At 41.5% G+C, this 20,199-nt stretch overlaps 3 protein-coding genes across 4 annotated transcripts; all 3 read left to right on the top strand.

Moving 5' to 3' along the window:
* The first annotated feature begins 9,758 nt into the window (after positions 1 to 9,758).
* ppp1r27a (protein phosphatase 1, regulatory subunit 27a) lies at positions 9,759 to 11,867 on the top strand. Its single transcript, XM_080043342.1, has 3 exons — positions 9,759 to 10,341; positions 10,545 to 10,695; positions 11,159 to 11,867. The coding sequence occupies exons 1-3, from the start codon at positions 9,861 to 9,863 to the stop codon at positions 11,277 to 11,279; spliced, it is 753 nt and encodes a 250-aa protein (XP_079899468.1). The 5' UTR covers positions 9,759 to 9,860; the 3' UTR covers positions 11,280 to 11,867.
* Positions 11,868 to 13,031: 1,164 nt separating this feature from the next.
* mcrip1 (MAPK regulated corepressor interacting protein 1) lies at positions 13,032 to 16,328 on the top strand. The gene is made up of 5 exons (XM_080043247.1): positions 13,032 to 13,119; positions 13,801 to 13,894; positions 14,113 to 14,231; positions 15,382 to 15,486; positions 15,594 to 16,328. The coding sequence occupies exons 2-5, from the start codon at positions 13,887 to 13,889 to the stop codon at positions 15,656 to 15,658; spliced, it is 297 nt and encodes a 98-aa protein (XP_079899373.1). The 5' UTR covers positions 13,032 to 13,119; positions 13,801 to 13,886; the 3' UTR covers positions 15,659 to 16,328.
* A 615-nt stretch (positions 16,329 to 16,943) lies between these two features.
* Positions 16,944 to 19,950, top strand: alyref (Aly/REF export factor). 2 transcript variants are annotated; one of them, XM_080044502.1, is made up of 6 exons: positions 16,944 to 17,301; positions 18,668 to 18,823; positions 18,934 to 19,081; positions 19,193 to 19,259; positions 19,341 to 19,542; positions 19,630 to 19,950. In XM_080044502.1, the coding sequence occupies exons 1-6, from the start codon at positions 17,053 to 17,055 to the stop codon at positions 19,642 to 19,644; spliced, it is 837 nt and encodes a 278-aa protein (XP_079900628.1). In that variant the 5' UTR covers positions 16,944 to 17,052; the 3' UTR covers positions 19,645 to 19,950. The 2 variants fall into 2 exon arrangements, with proteins under 2 accessions (XP_079900628.1, XP_079900627.1); XM_080044501.1 differs by having other exon boundaries at positions 17,171 to 18,234.
* The last annotated feature ends 249 nt before the right edge of the window (positions 19,951 to 20,199 follow it).

The following is a 20,199-nucleotide window of genomic DNA, read 5'->3' as shown; positions in this document are numbered from 1 at the left end:
GTGTTAATACACAGCTTAGACTGTGTAAACTGAAATGGAGACAAAGGGGGCCCATCGCAGCTAGTAAAATGCCCGTTGTCAGTGCTTAGACTGTGTAGTAACACTCCGTTTGTTTACAACACACATGCAGTACAGATAGGTAGCGGATTGTGATTTTGACCAAAATTATTTGGACAACAGCCATTCTTTAAACAGCGGGCAGCTTGTTTAATTTGTTTTATACATTTGTCAAGTATCACCCATTTGAGCCGTTTGTCTGCAAGGGGGGCTATAACACTGTGTGTGTGAAGGTGCCAAGGAACAAGCGTAGAGTTTTGAGATCTCATTTCAGATGCCGCACACTTTGCCCAAGGATGGTGCAGTTCTGCTTTAAGATCATAACTGTCTGTCGCGGGGAAGATGGAGGATTTACAACTGTTCCCATAGCTATGATCTGTGAGGTCATGAGCCCTCAGGGACCTTTTGGAGTCCTGTTACAAGGAGGAACCCACTCACCAATCCCGAGTCACATGATCTTTGCTTATGGTACCAACTGTGTGGTAACACTTATAGTCTATGGCGGTAACTCAATAAAAAAAAGGGGCTTGTCTATGTATATGGTAAGAGTGACGGATGGGTCTCACAGGCCCACTAAGAGTCTTCAGTCCCCTCTTTATTACTGCACGTACACTGTCCATGTCTTTGCCGCGTAACCCGATCCAGCCGGTCCTGTATGTGGAGCGCAACTCGTGAACCACCATTGGCCACTGGGCTAAAATTAGCATATTGACCCCTGTGAAATGCATTCTGGGAATATCTGTCTATATGACTTGGCCTTATGGGGCCAGTGCAGTTTGTGGTCTTCTGATGTAGCAATGATGTAATCACATAAACCTTATTTCTCTTGTTCCTGCAAAGAAGTTATCTTTAATTAGTCAATTCAGAAATTACATGTTTCTTTCCTCATGCACTTTATCGTGCACGTATGCTGCATACCTACCCTTGTATTAATACATTATTGTAGATTCAAATACATAGAAATAAAATCACCATCTGCATCAAGTGTTTTTGCTTCCCATAAACGGTAACCATACCCTGGAAATCCAGACTCGCGGCTAGCAAATTTAAATTTGCTCCGCAGGCTACTCTGAGCAGAAACCATCGAAACTCGAAAATTCAGAGTTACCAACCAAATCATACTATCTGATATGTATTGCACTAGTGCCCTGCACTATTTTATTTACTATTTTTATGTTTTGTGTTTGTGTGTATACTGGGATGCTGCTACAATTTCGTTGTACACTGTACAATGACAATAAAGGATTCTGATTCTGATTACGATATGGGCAGGCGTAACCGGATCACGACAGTGCTGCACCTGTGCCGTTGAAGTCGTGATAGTAGCCTACAGTCATTTGGGCCCTTACATCACCTTGTTGATTGCTCTGATTGGTCGTAGTCATTCGTAGTGCTATCCAATTGCGTGTAGTGGTATTTTGAAATGTATGTGCTTGTGCCGCCCCTTGAGTTGGGAAGGTCGTTTGCTCATCGCCAGACCCTATATCATTCTAGATGTGGGTCTGGAATTCCAAGTTAGGGTAACTCAGGAATACTAATACAAGAAAAAATCATGAAGACAAATTACTTGAGAAGTGTTCAGTTCAATGTTTCTTTACAAGATTAAAAATAAAGAATTTAAATATTCAGTAATGTATATAGTAGTATTACAGTAAAATACTGTAATGGGTGTATTTGAGAACGGTTTCTCTGCAGCTTCTCAGCTACAATAATCAGATATGAGGCCAATTACACATATTGGAATAAGACTGGGAAGTAAGAAGTTAGAGATTTAGATCTACCGCCTAGCGGTTACATGCCTCCGCAGGATGAACAGTTAAATTACAGTGTTAGTAAGCAATACTTTAAACAAGGTACAGCTAAGAAGTTACAACAGTGTACAAGGTCACTGCATCCTGACAATATGTAAGATTGCAGTTACCTTTGACCTCCAAAATCTAACTAGTTCACCATTGAGTCCAAGAGTAAGTTTATGCTAAATTTGACAAAAATCCCTCACCTCCAAAATGTGATCAGTATATTTTTGAGTTCAAATGTGAGTATGTGCCGAATTTGACGAAAATCCTTGAAAGCATTCCTGAGTTATTGCAATCATGAGGCATGACGTCACAGTAATGCCTCCGGCCTATGGCTATCGCCAGCATGAAAATGTGTTGTTAGTATCATATGATAACCAGTTACATAAAACCAAGCACAACTATCCTTTAAAAACTGTTGACTATATAAGTTCATTATTGCTATTCCAATAATGAACCTCTTCCGATGTCAAATCGTTGGTTCTAATATTCACAATTAGTTGGAGATTTTTTTTTTCTTAAACTTCTTTAAGACCTCAATTCAATGACAGGCCTTTCAGCAATAAACCTTGGAGTTATTTGTCATATGGATGGTATTTCATGGCTCATTTGTCTTCCTACATACCCGCTCACTGGTGCAACGCTCATTAAGGAGCCGAGCTGGAACTGTATGGACGAGGACCTATTGTCTAGTTCAGTCTGAAGCCTATTAAATAGTACACTATATAATGAAGTACTCATGCAGGTTATATAGCAAAGGTGTTTGTGTATAATGCTGCATTTGTTTCAAGGTGAAAAGTGATGAAAGCATTATTTCAAACTGTAATTCACTTTGTGTGTACCTCCAGTTTATATTAACTGTACATACATAATATTATGTCATTGACCAGCAGCTAAATGTCAATGTGCTTTACAAAGTCTAAAAGCGGCTCGGGCATGGCCATTGTGTGAAAGTATGATACTCCATTGTCCTTCAAATGCTGGGGTAAAGGGAGGATTTAGTTCGTCCACCTGTTCGATTTCCCTCCGTCTTTCATTGCTTGATCTCCCCTAGAGCTTAAGCATTAATTAGATAATCACAACCTTGCACAACGTGGTGAGAGAACATCACAGTGGCAGTGCTGAGCAAAGGAAGTTTTGTGGGACACACGTCCGGACCAAAACACACACACTCATTGTGCAATAGGCATCAACACATTAGGCTCACATGCACAACGTTTAACCCCTGGCCGTCTTTTCCATGGATGCAGGCTTCTGCTAAGGTAACCCAACCTTCAGTCAGTCAGCCTTAGCGCTGCTCACACCAGCGCCGATCCCTTTGCTCGCACTGTGTCGCCGGACAGCTGCAGGGCCTGTTTACTGCCTTTCCCTCTTTGCACAGCAGCGTTCTTTAAACTTGGTCAATGTCAGAACTACTTCTCTCCATGGCGGCACCAGCTTTCCCCGCTTGTATTCACTTGAGCCCCTGGATGGCAGACAAAATGTCTATTCTAAACAGTCTATAAAAGCTTTAAACCTTCTCATGGGATTATTTATTCAAAGCTTTACTGGAAGCCTTTTCCTCTGGGGTTACATGGTTCACTGGAAAACGTTAGACTGTTTATGAGGAGATATTATCAGATGAGAGGTGTTCTGCCCTTTCTTCTGCCAACATTTAGACACGGCCTCAGCAGTAATATTTCTCTTGGAACAAAAATCACATTGACCCTCCCAGCGGGCAGACTGCAGGGTTCATTTGGTTTGCACCTGTCATTGTTTAGCTCTACATGACAACTATGGAGTCAATTAAGGATTTTAAATAACTAAATACATATTCACCTCATCCCTTGATATTGTGGGAATGCTTGAGGCCGTGGTGGATGATGTCATCTTTAGTAACTATAGCTTCTTCTCCTCAAAGGCCGCCATAGCTCCAAAAGGGAGAAGCTGGCAAAGGAGCGTTACAATCTAGTATCTCGACACTGGATGCCGTTAAATATTCCGGATATTACACACTGTACCTCCAAAGGGGGAACTCCAGTAAATGTTGCACATCTATAACATTGGGGGACTCACAAGACACTAATATAATGTTCATGTCGAAAATCAGCTGAGGGGTCCTGTAACTATCATGTTAAATTGATACAAAACATGCATTGATTTTTCTTTTGTTCAACTGTTTGTTCATCATACCGAAGTCCAAGTCCAGTAGAGGTTCAAACATGTACAGTATATTATTTGCACATCATTTGAAAATTATTCATCCAGTCTGTGGTAATGAATATGGACCAATTCCCATGGAAACTATTTGCTCATGGCTGGGAGGGTTCGGCAATTTAAGAGTCCAGAGGCACGGGAAACATGAAGGACATGTCATGTATGTAGGGCATAGGGCCAGATGGCAGTCAGGCTCATTTTCAACAGCAAATGGCTCACTTTAGTTTGGGTTGGCATGTCTAATGTGCTCACTTGGCTCAGTGTGTGTGGACCCAACCATTTGCGAATCCACCTCAAATTCCCCTCTTTGCCTCATTTCGATTAGTCTCTCCAAAATCTGTCTAATAAAAAGTAAAACATGCCAAAAAAATCTAATAAAAAGCTACTGCCGCCTTGTGACATCTTCCCACTCTTTTAAGTCTGCAGCCCCTGCAACTTGTTAAGAGTGTATGGCTGGAGTTGCATCACCCAAGGTGCACCAGGCCACACAATAAAGAAATCACAAGGTAAAAATATAACAACAAAAGCACTGAAATAAATAAATCCATGTCTTAACTCTGCTCAGGCCCTGATCCTGCTCACACCACCAAATGTAACAATGTGGGATTTTAAGAATATTATGTATAACCAATTAAAATTTAAAAGGTTATTAAATAACTAAAATGGGCTAGAGCTTGACAATTATTTGTTTTTGTTGCTGTATTGTTGCTGTATTTTTTTGTTGCTGACTTTGCTTTTGGTAACAGAGTGTAGAGGAAGGCCATCAGAGATGTGATGTACTTTTAATATTAATTTCTAGTTTTGCCATGTTGAGGGGAAAGTTGAATTAGCAGTAGATGCAATACAATATCTTCCATTAATAATCTAGATCTAATTATTTGAATGTCCAGTAAACATTTATCTTCAGTTTGTAAATGTTGAGACTGAATATCAGGGTCATTGTCCCTCAATTTACACTCTGAATCCTTAATCATCTCGGGAACCATGTCCTCATGTCCCTCTTTCTCACTGAACAGAGGATTACATGATCCTGATTTAGATTCCGATTTAGTTTTTGGCCTGAAGCGCGTGTCGTAACCAGATCCTTTTCAGCCAGAGTGGGTGTCTCCCACTGGGTCTTTGGCGATCCAGACAGGGATTAATCCCTCCCGTGTTTACCGCCCAGGTGTGCTCATATGCTGCCTTTTTAGAGACACAACACTGTTACTGTTGTCACCCAAGGGAATTCATGTGCCCAGGACATCAGGGATGGATTCTGGGAAAAATGGCTTGCATCATGGCCTCATAAAAGGAAGCAGACAAGATCATGCCGTGCTTTAGTAAACGTATACCTTCCAATAACCTTTTCATGACTCCATGTGACCTACTTCTATTTCCTACATTCTATTTCTCAACCCTGCTCACAGTCACCACAAAGTGAGAAGAGGAAAGAAAAATAACAGTGTGTCTATGCACACATGTGGATAATAAAAACTACATTTTCAGATACAAATGACTTGTCTTAAAGGTGGTTTCAGCGATTCTGGAGAATGCTTGTTGACAAAATCACTTTGTCAAAATCTGTGTTTATCTCCCCCACAAAACAATACCTGTCGTATTGTGTGTGTGTGTGTGTGTGTGTGTGTGTGTGTGTGTGTGTGTGTGTGTGTGTGTGTGTGTGTGTGTGTGTGTGTGTGTGTGTGTGTGTGTGTGTGTGTGTGTGTGTGTGTGTGTGTGTGTGTGTGTGTGTGTGTGTGTGTGTGTGTGTGTGTGTGTGTGTGTGTGTGTGTGTGTGTGTTTTAAAACTGATGTTTTCTTCAGCGCACACAGTACAGACAGGTGACGGATCGTGAGGCAATATTCACTGATTTTGACTAAAAAGGCTTTTTTTAACAAGCATGTTCTAGAGTCGCTGACTCCACCTTTAAGCTGACCTTCTCAAACCATAATGTTTATGAGGATGGCAGCCAGCATTCATAACATGCTATACACAGATAGGATGCATCACAGCTGTTATTTTTAAGCAATGGAGTCACCGACCGACCTCCTACCTGCAACATGCGATTCATTGGAGTGTTAAGAAATGCATAGCAGGCTTATTATCTAACATGCATATCTCAGTGATAAGCCTCTGTGACAGGTCGCTATTAAAATTGTCATTTTTGGCTCCTCCTGAACTGTTTGTCCCCGAATACTTGGTGGTGAGTAAAGGCAACCACAGCAGAGAAACAATGAGTGCTCATGTGCTTAAAAAGTTTTGGTAACACTTTATAATAACTATCCGTTGTAACTCGTTAATAGATCATTAGTAAACCCCTAATTAATGATTATTAATGATTTGTTAAGTGTTTGTTAGCAGTTTGTTAAGGATTTATAACAATGATAGATAGTTAATAGTTTAATAATTGAATCAGTTCATCTGGGAGGTAATCCGAGATTAACTGATCACGTCACGTTCAAGTCCATGGCATGCACAGTGTGTATTGAGTTTATTTAAAAATATTTGAAAATGGGGCTGCCCTCAGTTGCCCATGCACTGTGTATAGTCTACAGCCTATTTCAGCCTCGTCGGTATCTCGGATTACCTCCCAGATGAACTGATTCAATTATTAAGCTATTAACTATCTACCATTGTTATAAATCCTTAACAAACTGCTAACAAACACTTAACAAATCATTAATAATTATTAATTAAGAGTTTACTAATGATCTATTAACGAGTTACAACGGATAGTTATTATAAAGTGTTACCAACGTTTTTTAGTTTTTTTATGAATTCTACTGTCACCGCTAATGATACCTCAGAGACTTATTCGATCTGCCGACCCTTACCAGAGCCACATACAATGTTGCAGCTATCATTTTAAACATTGAGGTCATGTCCACTGTTTAATTTATTTAATTTCCTTTTTTGGGAGGAATGTGGGGGTTTGAACTACCTGTGGGGAACTTATTACAAACGTTCCCTCACTTGAAGACGGGTGTCTGTTGAAGTTTAAAACTATTGGATCTGCCCAGTGCCACTCTGGATCTGCCGACCAATCGCATAACGTTTGGTTGTGACATATGTCATGTGCCGGCTTCTGAGCCACTCCTTCTGTTTGCTGATTGGACTGGCAGAAATCTGGCTGGATAGAACCCACTTATATACCGCAACCCCAGACTGACTACTGAAGGGAAATGAAAATTGAGCGGAAGAATGTAGGCGGGCGGTGCCAGGTCACCCAATCTCCACAGGGATACAAAAAAAGCTCCAGGAATCCCTCAGGACTCCCTTCAGGGTTTCCAAGAAGGACTTGAACGGTACTTCGCGCCATTACAAATTAACATTTGGTGTATATTTGATGAGCTGAATATTCATAAATCTGACATTCAGGCCTCATGGTCTGACAATAGCTTAGCAACAACATTGAAATGATTATGCATAGGGAGATAATGTAATTATTGACGAGGTAATTTAATAAAGTTCATATATCCTATTCAAATGTGTAAAATTTCCATTTTATTTTTGATGGGAGGTCATAATACATACCAACATAGCACTGGGTTACTGAGTATAAGTGGGACTGTTATTGACACTAGTCAAAAATATGTGTTTAATAAAGTATCTGAAATAGCATACATATTGGCAATAGCTGGGACCTATTGTATGGGAGCCTATGACACCGTGCAGACATGACATCTCGTACATTTACCCCTGACAATGTCTTTGGAAATGTTCCTTACACCTGAATGTTTTCAACTCTGACTTATGGGTAATTTGACAGATCATAACATGCACCCTGAAGGGATGTCGGAGACACGGCTGGCAGCCTTGGGCTATGAATAGCAAGACACTATAACTCTCTCTGGCAATTGAAGAGCATGCCGAACAGCGGGCTGCAACAAACAAAACATTTTAGTTGCGCTGAGGTTCCGGTTCCTCTGGATGAGGAAGTCCCTGCAGAGGGGAGGTGTCACTGTTGCTTAGGGACGCCCCTGCAACCCCCTCAGTACCATATAAGAGACTGTGGAATATGATAGCTGCTTCTATAAGTCCCTTAACCCAAGCTGTGAACATTCAAATGCCCTCACTTTAATTTGTCAACACACATTAGCTCTAAGCCCCTTTCCGCCATGTTTAGGGACCAGTAGTAATGCCGAGAGGTGTAATGATGAATAATAAATCGTGTTGGTATTCGATGTTGGGGTCAAGCATAAATTCATTGATTCTTTCCACAAAATGGCCCCAAACGAGACATGATAAGGTACCTTTTTTTGTATTTGAAACCTTAATTTGCATATTTTCTGTATTTTCAGTCGTGGAAGTTGTCACAACAACAATTGCATGACAGCTTTGTTGTGAAGGTTATGGGTGAGCAGGTGCCCTTGAAATAATGTATTATAGATATAATGAAAACTGAATAATAGTATGTAAAAGTATGTAGAACGTGCAGCAACATATCAGAATAGCTGCAAAATTAAAACAGAGGAGATCAAGTTCTGGAGCAAGGTCACACCTCAAGTGGTTTGAGATGGTGGTAAGAAACACAAACCCGAAGATGGCGACGATGCTATTTTCTCTGCTACATTGGCAGCGTCTGTGAAATGCCCATCCTTTTTTGAAAGCTTTTGTGAACCAGTTATAACCAGCTCTGCCCATCTTAGAAGCCTGTCTGGGGACAGCTGGTGCAACTTAGTACAATGTGACAGCAACATTCACGTCAAGTGTGATTTTAAAATAAAACCGTTTTATATGTTCTTATTCTGCGTTAGGATCAGTAGGCTTTATCTGCAAAAATCATACTTAGAAAAAGTTGATTTATTGGCAAATATTGTATGTCAAAGGTTCAGCCTTGTAAATATTTGCGTTTCTGGCAACCGTGTGACTTTTTCGGCGACATTTAAGGGAAGAGGTTACATTTCGGCTCACTGTGACTACACTGCCACGTGCGACCATGCCCATTGGGTGAAATTAATTGGTGTACCGGGTTAAGATGCAGAGGGCAAGCCTGAAGTGTCACATGACTGACCTGCAGGTCAATGGGGAACATGGACGACGTACTAAAAACCTGATGATCTCCTTTTCATTGAAAATGTCTCAGACTCTAAGTTTATATTGCATCAGAAATCATGTGCTATTGCTGTTGTTTATGTGTCATTAGAGAGACAGAAAGTGGACATATATACATAACAGCCCAAAATACAAATATAACTGGACATCAATCAACCTTTGAGTGTGAGGTATGGTCTCCATCTGGCAAAATTCTGCTTTGTTATTAATTGTTTTTTTTAGATGTTTATGTTGGCTATACCCAATGGGAACATTTTACTTGTCAACATTTTTATGGTCTAGGGGTGGGTGCGACGTCAGTGGGACATGTGGCTGTTCAAGGGGGAGGAGGTGGACTAGGGGGCCGCTTATTTGTAGGCTGAAGTCACTGGATCTCCTAAAATAGCCCTACAGAGGGTACATAGGGGACCTCTTCCACTCGCCCCATTAGTCAACTGGTTCTGTGCAACAGGTTACACGCTGTGCGGAAAAAAATCATTTCAGATGGCAGAAATTCACAGCGGGCGAGAAAAATAGGACCGTACAAGTTAACTGGAACACAGTGAAGCAAAAAAGGATTTGTGAAGTGCTTGTGTTTTGCAGCAACAGTAGGAGATACTGCGAAGGTATCTCCAGAGGATAATAAACAAGCGAGAAGGGGAAAGAAAAAAGGACACAGAGCAAAGGATAAAGTGCTCTTTCTTTTATTGGATTTGGTGCATTCTCTTGGTTTTCTCCCTTACCTCCTCCTGGGCTGACCGCATAGGGAGGAGGCAGAGCCCGAAACCCCCACCGCAAGGATGAAGTACAGCTACCACGTAGGCCTGCCGGTGTCGACGTACACCCGCAGTTCACAGTACACGCCGACGTACCATACACCCACCTATTACACCCCTCCGCATTACACACCGACACACTACACACCCACGTACCCCTCCACGACAAAGTACACCCCGACACAGTACAGCAGCACGAAGTACAGCAGCTCACAGTACAGCAGCACACAGTACACCCCGTCAAAATACGCGTCTACCTACAAGGCCGCGTCCACGTACGTCCCTTCGTACAGCAAGGGCTCACGGTACAGCTCGACGCAGCCTCGCACGCAAGCCAAGGAGAGCCCAGCACCTGTTGTGATACCTGTGGTAGCACCCACCAAGAGGGCCGTGCACTTCCCCAATGACATCATCTTCCAGGATATCGTGAGGCGAGGAGATATGGAGCAAATCGGTCGCTTCATGAGAGCAAGGAAGGTTCGCGTGGACACAATCTTTCACTCAGGTGAGCCAAAGTCCCACAAAAGCTTTTTTTTTGTGTTTCAATGGCACTGTCTAGCACTTTTTGCCTGCAATGAAAATGTCTAAATACATCAACCAATGAGGATCAAGGGTTCAAAAATTTTTAAACTTACTTTAAACTTACGTGGTATGAGTTGATTGCATGGCCGTGTGAAGCACAGGATTGAAGTAGTGTCTTGTGTGCAGGTATGGCAGCACTACACGAAGCTGTGCTGACGGGAAACCTGGAGGTGGTGAAGTTGTTGGTAAAATATGGTGCCGATGTTCACCAGAGGGACGAAGAGGGCTGGACGCCGCTTCACATGGCCTGCAGTGACGGCTACCCAGAAATTGCCAGGTGACCGACGGATGACCTTTTAACCTTTCAGTCTTGACCAATCACAACTATGTCTCTCCAAATCGGTCTAATAAAGCGAAAACGCCCAAAAATAATCTTTAAAAAAAAAAGGGTAGGAAAAGGTCACCTGATTGCAATGACCTTATAAAGTGTATCGAGTATTTTGAACAGAACATTGAGTAACATTGACATATTTAAAAACACACACATATCACACTCTGACATAATTTTAACCACAACAACAAACAAAAGTAGTATTCAAAATTGATCAAGCCCTGTGTTTAAAAGAGGCGGAAAACATTGTATAGGAGTGAATTTACATTGTCAAATTATCATTTTGACTGTTCCCAGTATTCTGCATAGCTACAGGGACACAAAAATCCCATCCATTGAAGATCAGTTGCACCGATGATAAAGAAGAACCTCTGTTCAACAATGCTCTGCTTCCTTCTTCTCACCTCAGATATCTGCTGGCGATGGGAGCCAGCACAGAGGTGGAGAACGAGAGTGGAGAGAAACCCGTGGACCTCATCGACTCTGACTGCAAAGAGCTGGCCAAACTGTTTGAGACAGGCTGCGTGTGATCGGCCACCAAATGAACCCTGAGAGAGATCACCAAAACGGAAAACAGAAAGTGGAACAGCCCCCTGGAAAAGAGAAAAGAAAAAGGTTGACAGAAAGTAGCCAGAGCTAGGGCCATGTCACTGATATTGTAAAGCATAATGAAGGTTCTAGTAAGTTTCAAAGGTGTGGCACAAATTGCGATGATTGCTTTTTTTTCTGGTAGTTTTGTATTTTCCTTTATTTTTTGCATTTGTATAAGCTATTTGTCATGTTGCCAGTGTCCGAGCTGCTGATGTTCTGCTGAATCTGCAAATATCTCTCTGTGCTGTCTTCACACTCAGCTGATGTAATACAACACCAACAATTAGTTGCTGGTTGCACCCTGCTGACTTGTGTTTCCTAACTCTGATTGTACTGTATATTGGTTTTACAACAGGGGACTATCAGCTCAGATATTTGTGTTTTATAGAGAGAGTTATGGATCCTCACTGCTGGGCAGACAGAGGATCAGCCAAATGAATAATTTGTTTTGGTCAGAAATGGAAAAAAATAAACAAACAAAAATAAATTAAAAGTGTATGCTGCGTTCAAAATGTCTACTGCTGCAGTATTTCCCCCTCATGTGTTGTTATTGTTTTCTGTAGTAGAGATGTCAGCAATGAAAGTCTTATAAGTCGTATCATTTTCTCTTCAATAATTATTTTTGTACGTTTTCATAAATAAAGAAACCTTTTATAAACCATGAATGAGTTGTGTCGTTGTATCAATGCTGAATGAAAGTGTGTGGCCTGGTGGAATTTTCAACCACTCTCTTTGTGTGAAGTAATATTACTGGGGCACAGGATTACCTAGGCTACATGGCGTGCACTTGGCTGTAGTTGGGTAATGCTGCTGCTGCTTACAAATTGTGCTGATATAGCCCATTAAAGGTGCATTATGTTACTTTGGGTGTGTCTGAAAAGTAAACATTTTCTAAGATATATATTCTCATAATTTGATAAACAATCTTTCCTCACAGGAAAATTATAACCCTTGGACACTGTATCAAGTTAGAAAGCCACCTTAAAAGTTACTGTTATATTGTTGTTGTTTACAGCAGTAGGGCCCACAGTTTGATTACAAACATTTTATAGTCTATTGTTTGACTGTAGGTGCCTGAAACAGTTTTATTTTGATACAATTATTAAATACTAAGAATTACATTTAGAATATATGTTTTGTAAACTAACTGCGCTCTGTAAATGGAAACAAATCCCTCTCCCCTCAAACTGCATAGTGCACCTTTAAAAGAAAAGTTAAAACACATAAATATATATCTTGATATCGTGGTAAGGTACCCTGACATATTTTCATAAGAAACAATGTATTGTTATTATTTTAATAAAATTAAGAAGAAATCAGATGTGTGAAAAAGACTATAGGCTATCTCAACAAATGTACAATCTTTTGTTGAAGAAATAAGAGTCGAAAGAGTCGTGTGTGTGTGTGTGTGTGTGTGTGTGTGTGTGTGTGTGTGTGTGTGTGTGTGTGTGTGTGTGTGTGTGTGTGTGTTAATATATTTGTTATTGTTGTTGTTGTTATTATTATTATTATTATTATTTTCATTATTATTATTATTATTATTATTATTATTATTATTATTATTATTATTATTATTATTATTATTATTATTATTATTATTATTATTATTATTATTATTATTATTATTATTATTATTATTATTGGTTTGGAATAGTTGGAGCTCTTTCACTTCCGTGTCTCTTCCCGGAAATGATTGGTTGGCATTGGCAACGTTTTAGCCAGGTCTGACGGCGTTCACAGTCTCTGAATAAAGAAATCGAAAGGAAGGGCCAAACAAAGGTTTGTTGAATATCTTAATATTGTCTTATTAACTGATCATTTGTACAAAGTGTTATAACTGCGCTGAGTGTGATTTAAAGAATTATTCGGCTCCAGTTATTAGCTGATGGAAGCTAACGTTGGGACAAGACAATGTGTAGCAGTAGCAGCTAAAGCTAGCGAGATAGCTAGGTGGCTAAAGTTAGCTGAAAATATTGTGTCAGCACAACTATAGTTAGCCGTCCCCCGGTATATAGCTATAGGGGGACAAGTGTCCGAACATGCAGAGATGATAACAGAGAAAGTGCACACTGTTGTTCATGAGAAGTAAACTAGTGGTTAATGCGCTGGATTTGGCTATGTAGCTGCTGCTAACACCGCTGGAGTAGAAACGTAAACAAAAGCCCCCCGGCTAGCTAATGTTTATTTCCTCCACGCGCACAGCACCTTACTTATGTCGAGCGATAAGCAGCTAACCGCACTCTATCAGCACTCCCAGTGTTACTTGACTTGTCTTGGCAAGTGATCTTCAGATGATAAAGTTTATTGTCGGTAGTCAATTTAACTCTTGGTTAACCAGAACTGTCAATAGTTAGCTTTTTCTTAAAGTTAGTTGTGTGATTTAAGTGTAGGCCTGTGTTATGATGTATAGAAACTGGCAGCTAAGGGGATGCTTTAGCTGACACTGTTGTTTGTTGTTAGAAATCAGCTGAGGACTTCCGAACCCTTGCCTTCTTTCAATCCACTCACCATAGAGGAGCGAGGAGCGAGTACAGACTGCCAACAGAATGACCAGGTTTGTCACAGGTTAAAGCACCCAAGTACATTAGTACAAAGTATAAATGGGAAAGTGTTCATTTTGATCATTAGAATTTCATCAGATGTAATTGTAGGTACAACTTTGGGCTTAGAAGAATACTATGATAGAGTTAAGTGTACAGTAAACAATGATGAATCACTCTCTCTGACTATGTCTGTTCACGCTGTTAATTAGCTGTTTTCATGTTTGTGAAGCTCATCTGCTCCCAGGATGGTGAATAGTTACAAGCGGACTTCAAGCCCTCGATCCCCTACTAACAGTGGGGAGCTTTTCACCCCAGCCCATGAGGAAAATGTGCGCTTTATACATGATAGTAAGTATGCCCTCAAACACAGGATCTTTAAATTTCCTTTTTGCTAATTACGATCGGAGTAATGGACCTTCATTGCATTTCCCAGAAAAGTTTATTTTCTTTAGGCTACAGCAAAATAGACTTTAACCTATTAAGACAGTTTATGTTTGAATTACTGAAATTCCTTTTCTTCTCTCTGAACGTGATGATTGATAGGTCTATTGAATTCTGTATATTGTGCAGGTCAGACCCTTTCATTCACTTCACGTGCAGCATGCATTACCATTATCAATTTTATTTATCTTGCATGTAAACACGTGCATTTGAAGTACCAGTTAAATTGGCACATGTAACTACATCTCATATCTTAGATCTTAGTTATAGAGGGTACACTGTTGGCAAAACACATAGGGGTGTTTTTTTTCTGTTTATTGATCCATATTTTAATTTGCGAGACTACCATGGTGATTTATTCATGCACGCTTTGGGTCTCTACGCATGATCAAGTAAGCTTCACCGCTTGGATTCTTTAAAAAACCTACCACCATCTCAAAAGGAAAACTAATGCTGGGGGGTGAATTGGCAGTCGAATCAGTCTCCTTCAATCCAATCGTTGAATAGTCAACTATTCAGGGTCACCCCTAAACTCATATGTATTTTGGTGTGAGGGTTGATGAAGTGAACATACTCCTTTTGGTTATTTAGCCATTATCAATGGTATACGATGAAGTTAATCCTTCTATCAAATTCATTTAGTAGGTCTCTCTAAAAATAACATTGTATCATCATCATAGACTAATAGCTTTAAGGAGTTAAAGAGCTTATAGCAGAAGAAAACGGGTTATTTGCCCACTTCAATGTGAGGACACGTTTCTAACAGGCAATTTTATCGCTGCATTTTCATCTGTCAGTCAGCGCTCAAATGTCAAGAGGCTACACAAAACACTCTCTATTAACTATCTCTGTTGTTTGAACAGCAGATGGAACCACTCCTTGTTGTGGATTTTAAATTGTGCCCTGTGGAGTTTTTCTGTAAACAAACAAAACTTATGTTTACAGTGAGTGTGAGTCCCCAAAGATTCCATGTATGTGTATCCTTGAGGTCTAACAAACTGTAAGGACAAGATTTCCTAAATCTAACAAAAGCATTGCTGTTTTACCTATTCCACAGCCTGGCAGTGTGTGCTTAGAGACATTAGATCAACGCAAAATAGTGAACGTAATGACCGTGGACCACAGGAATATGTGGAGAAGAACCCAAATCCAAACCTACATTGTAAGTTCCAAACCTGGTAGTGAAGTGATATTTCATTTTTTATGTCACACTTAAGGATTAGATTAAGTGCGGGCTCGTTAACAACTTCTTTCTTTTTGCTCCTGCAGCTTTTACACCAGTGGACCTGAGTGACCTCAAGAAACGCAACACACAGGACTCCAAGAAATCCTAGTCTTTCTCATGATGGTCCTGTTGCTTTTTTTCCACCCACCCAAGAACTTTTCCTCCAGAAAGTCAGCCCTGTTGGCCCTTCGAGCACAGAATGCCAATCTCATATCTAAACTCGTCTGGACCATAACAAACCCACTTTCTTTACCCTCTACAACCGACTAAGAAGAAAATATATGGGAATCCAGGGAGAACAAATTCTGTCATCTCTTGGTTCGTCCTATCTCAAGCCACAAAATCTTCATATGTGCATTCTGTATGTGGACAGGACTGATGCAAACTTTCATAAAAATTTGCTGACATCTGATGCTGAGGTGCAAACTGTCGACGCTCTCCACAGGACACAAGAGACTGCAGTCTTAAATTAAAACCCTGTTTTCTTTATTACTGCTACTTATATGACTTTGGAGGAAAATGCAAAAGGGCTGACATCTTTTTTTTCTTAGTTTGTTCTTGAAGATAGTTTGCTCAGAAAATTGTATACTTAATGAATGGTCACATTGGATACACATTTTATGGGCAAGTTTTGAAAGCCAAATGCAATGTAGAAGGCCAACATTTTTATTATAAATGTTCTTGCCCCCAAATGGACTTTACTAAGTAGAGACCTCCCCGAGTATGCTGCCCTTGGTTACCCCCCCCCCCCTCCCCTAAGCCTTGAAACAAAATGTTGAATAAAAGACTTTTACAGTACTCCTGCTTATATCGATCCTACATTAATACCAAGCATGAAACATGGAGAAAGGAAACTGACTGAAACTTAACTTGAATCTTATTCTGGTGGGAATTTCATGATCCAGGAATCCAGGTGATTGGTCGATAAGATCATACTTATAATCATGTGGTTCATAATGAGCAGAAGAGTTGTTTTTGGTCTGATGGTATATATTAGGTTAAATGACATCGTAGGCAAAACAGTTTAGTAAACATTCACATTTTGAAGGGTAACATTTTGAGGACCAAACGCTTGAAAAAAAGACTTGATCAATTGATAAAAATAGTTGCAGATTAGTTTTCAATCAACTATTTGATCAATCCAGTAATTCTTTGTTCTATAACACTTTGAAATTGTGAAGCTAAATTTTAAGCAATCATTTTAAATTATTAATGGTCATCAATAATTTCTAAGGCTTCAGTACATTTTGTACAAATCAACATACAATGGAATGGCGTTCGTATCTGATCTTGGTCACGTTTATTACGCGATGTCGTCATGTTTACGTGCCGTACGTACCCAACCAGCTTGCCTATATTGTGCGGCAGCTGGGCTCATTGTGATTTCTCGTCGTCAGTGCAGACAGCAGTAATCCGTGAAAGGGCAAGGAGAGGGACCAACCGAGTCTAGGGTGTATTTTTTTATATATATTTTTCAAAGTTTAGCATTTTTGGGGCAGAATAATGGCCGATAAGATGGATATGTCTCTAGACGACATTATCAAGCAGAACAGGCAGCAGAGAGGTGGAGGAGGCCGGGGTGGTGGAAGAGGTCGAGGCCGCGGAGGAGCAGGCAGCGGCCGGGGAGGCGGCGGCGGCGGGCGTCTAGGAGTCAGCGGCGGAGGCTTTGGAGGCCGAGGCGGCGGATCCGGCCCCATGAGGGGCCGACAGAACCTGAGCCGCGCTAGAGGCAGACCAACGCCTTACAACAGGGTATGAGAAAGTTTGAGGAATGGGCAGAAAAAGGAAAAACCCTCGGCAAAGCTGAAAATGCCTGGGTAACATCCTTCTATCAGCCACTAGCTAACCACCTAGCCGATAAAAGTGTTGCCAAAACCGCAAGAGCCCCCTCCGAGGAGTGCTCTGTTTCGCGGTAAGGCATTAATGGAAGTTATTTTCATAGTGTGTCCATTCTCCCACAACCCAAATGTGTTAACGGCATTTTCCAAGAAGAGTCCATTGGAGAGGGCGAACGTGTTAGCCATATTGGCTAACGAGCTAAAGTTGGAACGCCAAGGCCTCGGCAGCGCCATTTTGAATCCTGCACATCAAATTATAGCTCTAGTCTTCCACGGTCAATAACCGTGCTTTCCACCCCAAGTATCCCAGTGATGGTCAGAGGAAACCACGACATCGATTGAAATTCGCCCACAAATGATTTTTTTCACCTCTTGGGAGCGTAGTTTTTGTCCCTCCGCAGTGGCCTTTTGTTCGGGAGTGGCTGGCGGGTTTCACAACAAGGCCTGTTTGGTGGCTTTTCAACTGTGGCTGTTACTTGTGGATGGATCAGTGGACTTCAACCCCACACCCCTGATAGCGTTCTTATAAGGCAGATCGTCACTCTTTAAGTGTGAATGAGTATGTAGACAGACCAAACAAAGCCCCAAAATGGCGTGGTTTCAAAATGGACGCTCAATTATTACACGCTCCCTGGTCCCTATGTTAGTTGTTTTCCCTGGTTCATCCCCCCTCCCCTTCATCGTATGGACACTTCCCCTTCATGAAAGCCCATTTCGTGGCATGATAAAGAACTTTTGGGCAGGCCAGGAAACTTGGTGCAGCGCTGGAGGCAACACTGCTTCAGATGGCGACCCCCCTGTGTACCCCAGGATCCTATCTGGAGAGCCTTTGGTGGAGGCGCAGATGGCAAGAACTGTGGGCAATGTTGGTAGCTAGCAGGGGTGGGTTAATTGTTCTGGGTTGAGTCTAAAGATTGGAGGTGGGTTTGGGATACTAAATCTTGACTTGGTAGTCTAAGTAAATACATGCAGTACCAGTAGATGCTGTTAGACTCCATAATGTTTGATCTGTGTATTGTATCTATAACGCATCCCCTTGCTGCTAAAGTTACGTTGTTTGTCCTATGTATGTCCTTCTGTCTGAGCTGATTCACTTGTGTTAAGTGATGGGGTGGGCAGGGAACATGGGGGGGGGCCCTCTTGGGGGAGAGTTGAGCACCCTGGCCCCTGTTGGAAGTGGAGACCCTGCTTGCCCCAACACCCAGCCGTGTGGACTCTGTGATTGACAGAGGCAAGGGGGTCCTGAAGTCAGCAGGTGCGTTCTCTTTCATCTGTTGCAGCCTAAACAGCTTCCAGATAAGTGGCAGCATGACATGTTTGACAACAACTTCAGCGGATTCAATGGCGCTGCTGGCGGCGGAGGAGCTGGTGTGGAAACCGGAGGGAAACTCCTCGTCTCCAATCTCGACTTTGGCGTCTCGGATGCAGACATTCAGGTGAGCTCTTTTCCCGTACCCATTATTTGGATGTTAAAATGAGTGTTTGTGTACTGTCAGGATGGGGCAAAGGGCATTGTTACTCAGAAATGTTCTTTTATTCGCCACAGGAACTTTTTGCTGAATTTGGGACTCTGAAAAAGGCCGCAGTTCACTACGACCGGTCAGGAAGAAGCCTGGGAACGGCAGATGTCCACTTTGAAAGAAGGGCAGATGCCCTCAAGGCCATGAAACAGTACAATGGCATCCCACTGGATGGTGCGTCTCAAACTCAAAATTTCTGTTGCTTTGATTTATTGCTGCACAAATAATAGTTTCAGCACTACTGCCCTGCCTAAACTGAGATTAATAATGTATTTGTCTGTGTAGGGCGGCCCATGAACATACAGCTTGTCACATCACAGATTGACACACAACAGAGGCGACCAATGCAGGGGTAAGTGTAGCTGCACCCAAAAAAATACGCATTTGCATTATTATTGTGGAAACCGCTTGTGAACGACATGCTTGCTTTCAGTCTGAACAGAGGTGGTGGAGGCATGAACAGAAGCCGAGGTGGTAACTTTGGAGGCATGCAGAGAGGAGGTGGTGGACGCGGAGGCCGTGGTGCAGGAGGGGCCAGAGGAAGGGGAAGAGGAGGCGGCCGGGGAGGGGGTGCTAGCAAGCAGCAGCTGTCGGCTGAGGAACTGGACGCTCAGTTAGACGCCTACAACGCCAGGGTATGTTTGACTTGTCAGTAGAGAGTGCTGACGATGAACAAATCATGTTTTGGCAGCTGTCTAATTCCCTGTTTTTTGTTTTCTCAGATGGACACTAGCTAAGAAACGAGGCTCCACCATCTTGTTGTCCCTTCATGTCTGCACAGAAGGGTGTTTGTTACAAATGTGCAGAATATTTTACACTTGGTTGTCTTCTGATGTGATTTGAAATTATTGTTCCAAAGCTCTTCTTTTAAATGCTCCGATGTGTTTTTTACCAGTATTTTTTTTTTCTTTTTCTGATAAATGGTTTTGGCTGTAGGTAAACGTGAACTGGTTTTCTCCAGTTCTTTCCTCTACCCTGTAGTTAATGGAACTTGTAATAAAACCTGCAGTGCACATAAACTGTATACTGCGTTTCCATATCAACTGTCTGCTGGTCCATTCACTTTTCAAATGCATTTGAAATATACGTTCTTGTAGTTGGTATTGTGATGACACTACATAAGCATGTGTTTTCATGTTCTTGTCTTCGATGGTATTTTTACAGACGCCCACTAAAATTATTTCGGAATGGGGCATAGGCAAAAAAAAATTACTTGAGCTATTACTTCAAATAATGCACTATGAACAAGAAACAGGAAATGGTGGCCTACTATAAAATGCGTGCACAACTGT

This window comes from Ammodytes marinus (assembly GCF_949987685.1).
Source record: "Ammodytes marinus genome assembly, chromosome: 16".
Taxonomy (NCBI): Eukaryota; Metazoa; Chordata; class Actinopteri; order Uranoscopiformes; family Ammodytidae; genus Ammodytes; species Ammodytes marinus.
The sequence above is the reverse complement of the archived record's forward strand: the minus strand, read 5'-3'. Positions and strand labels throughout refer to the sequence as shown.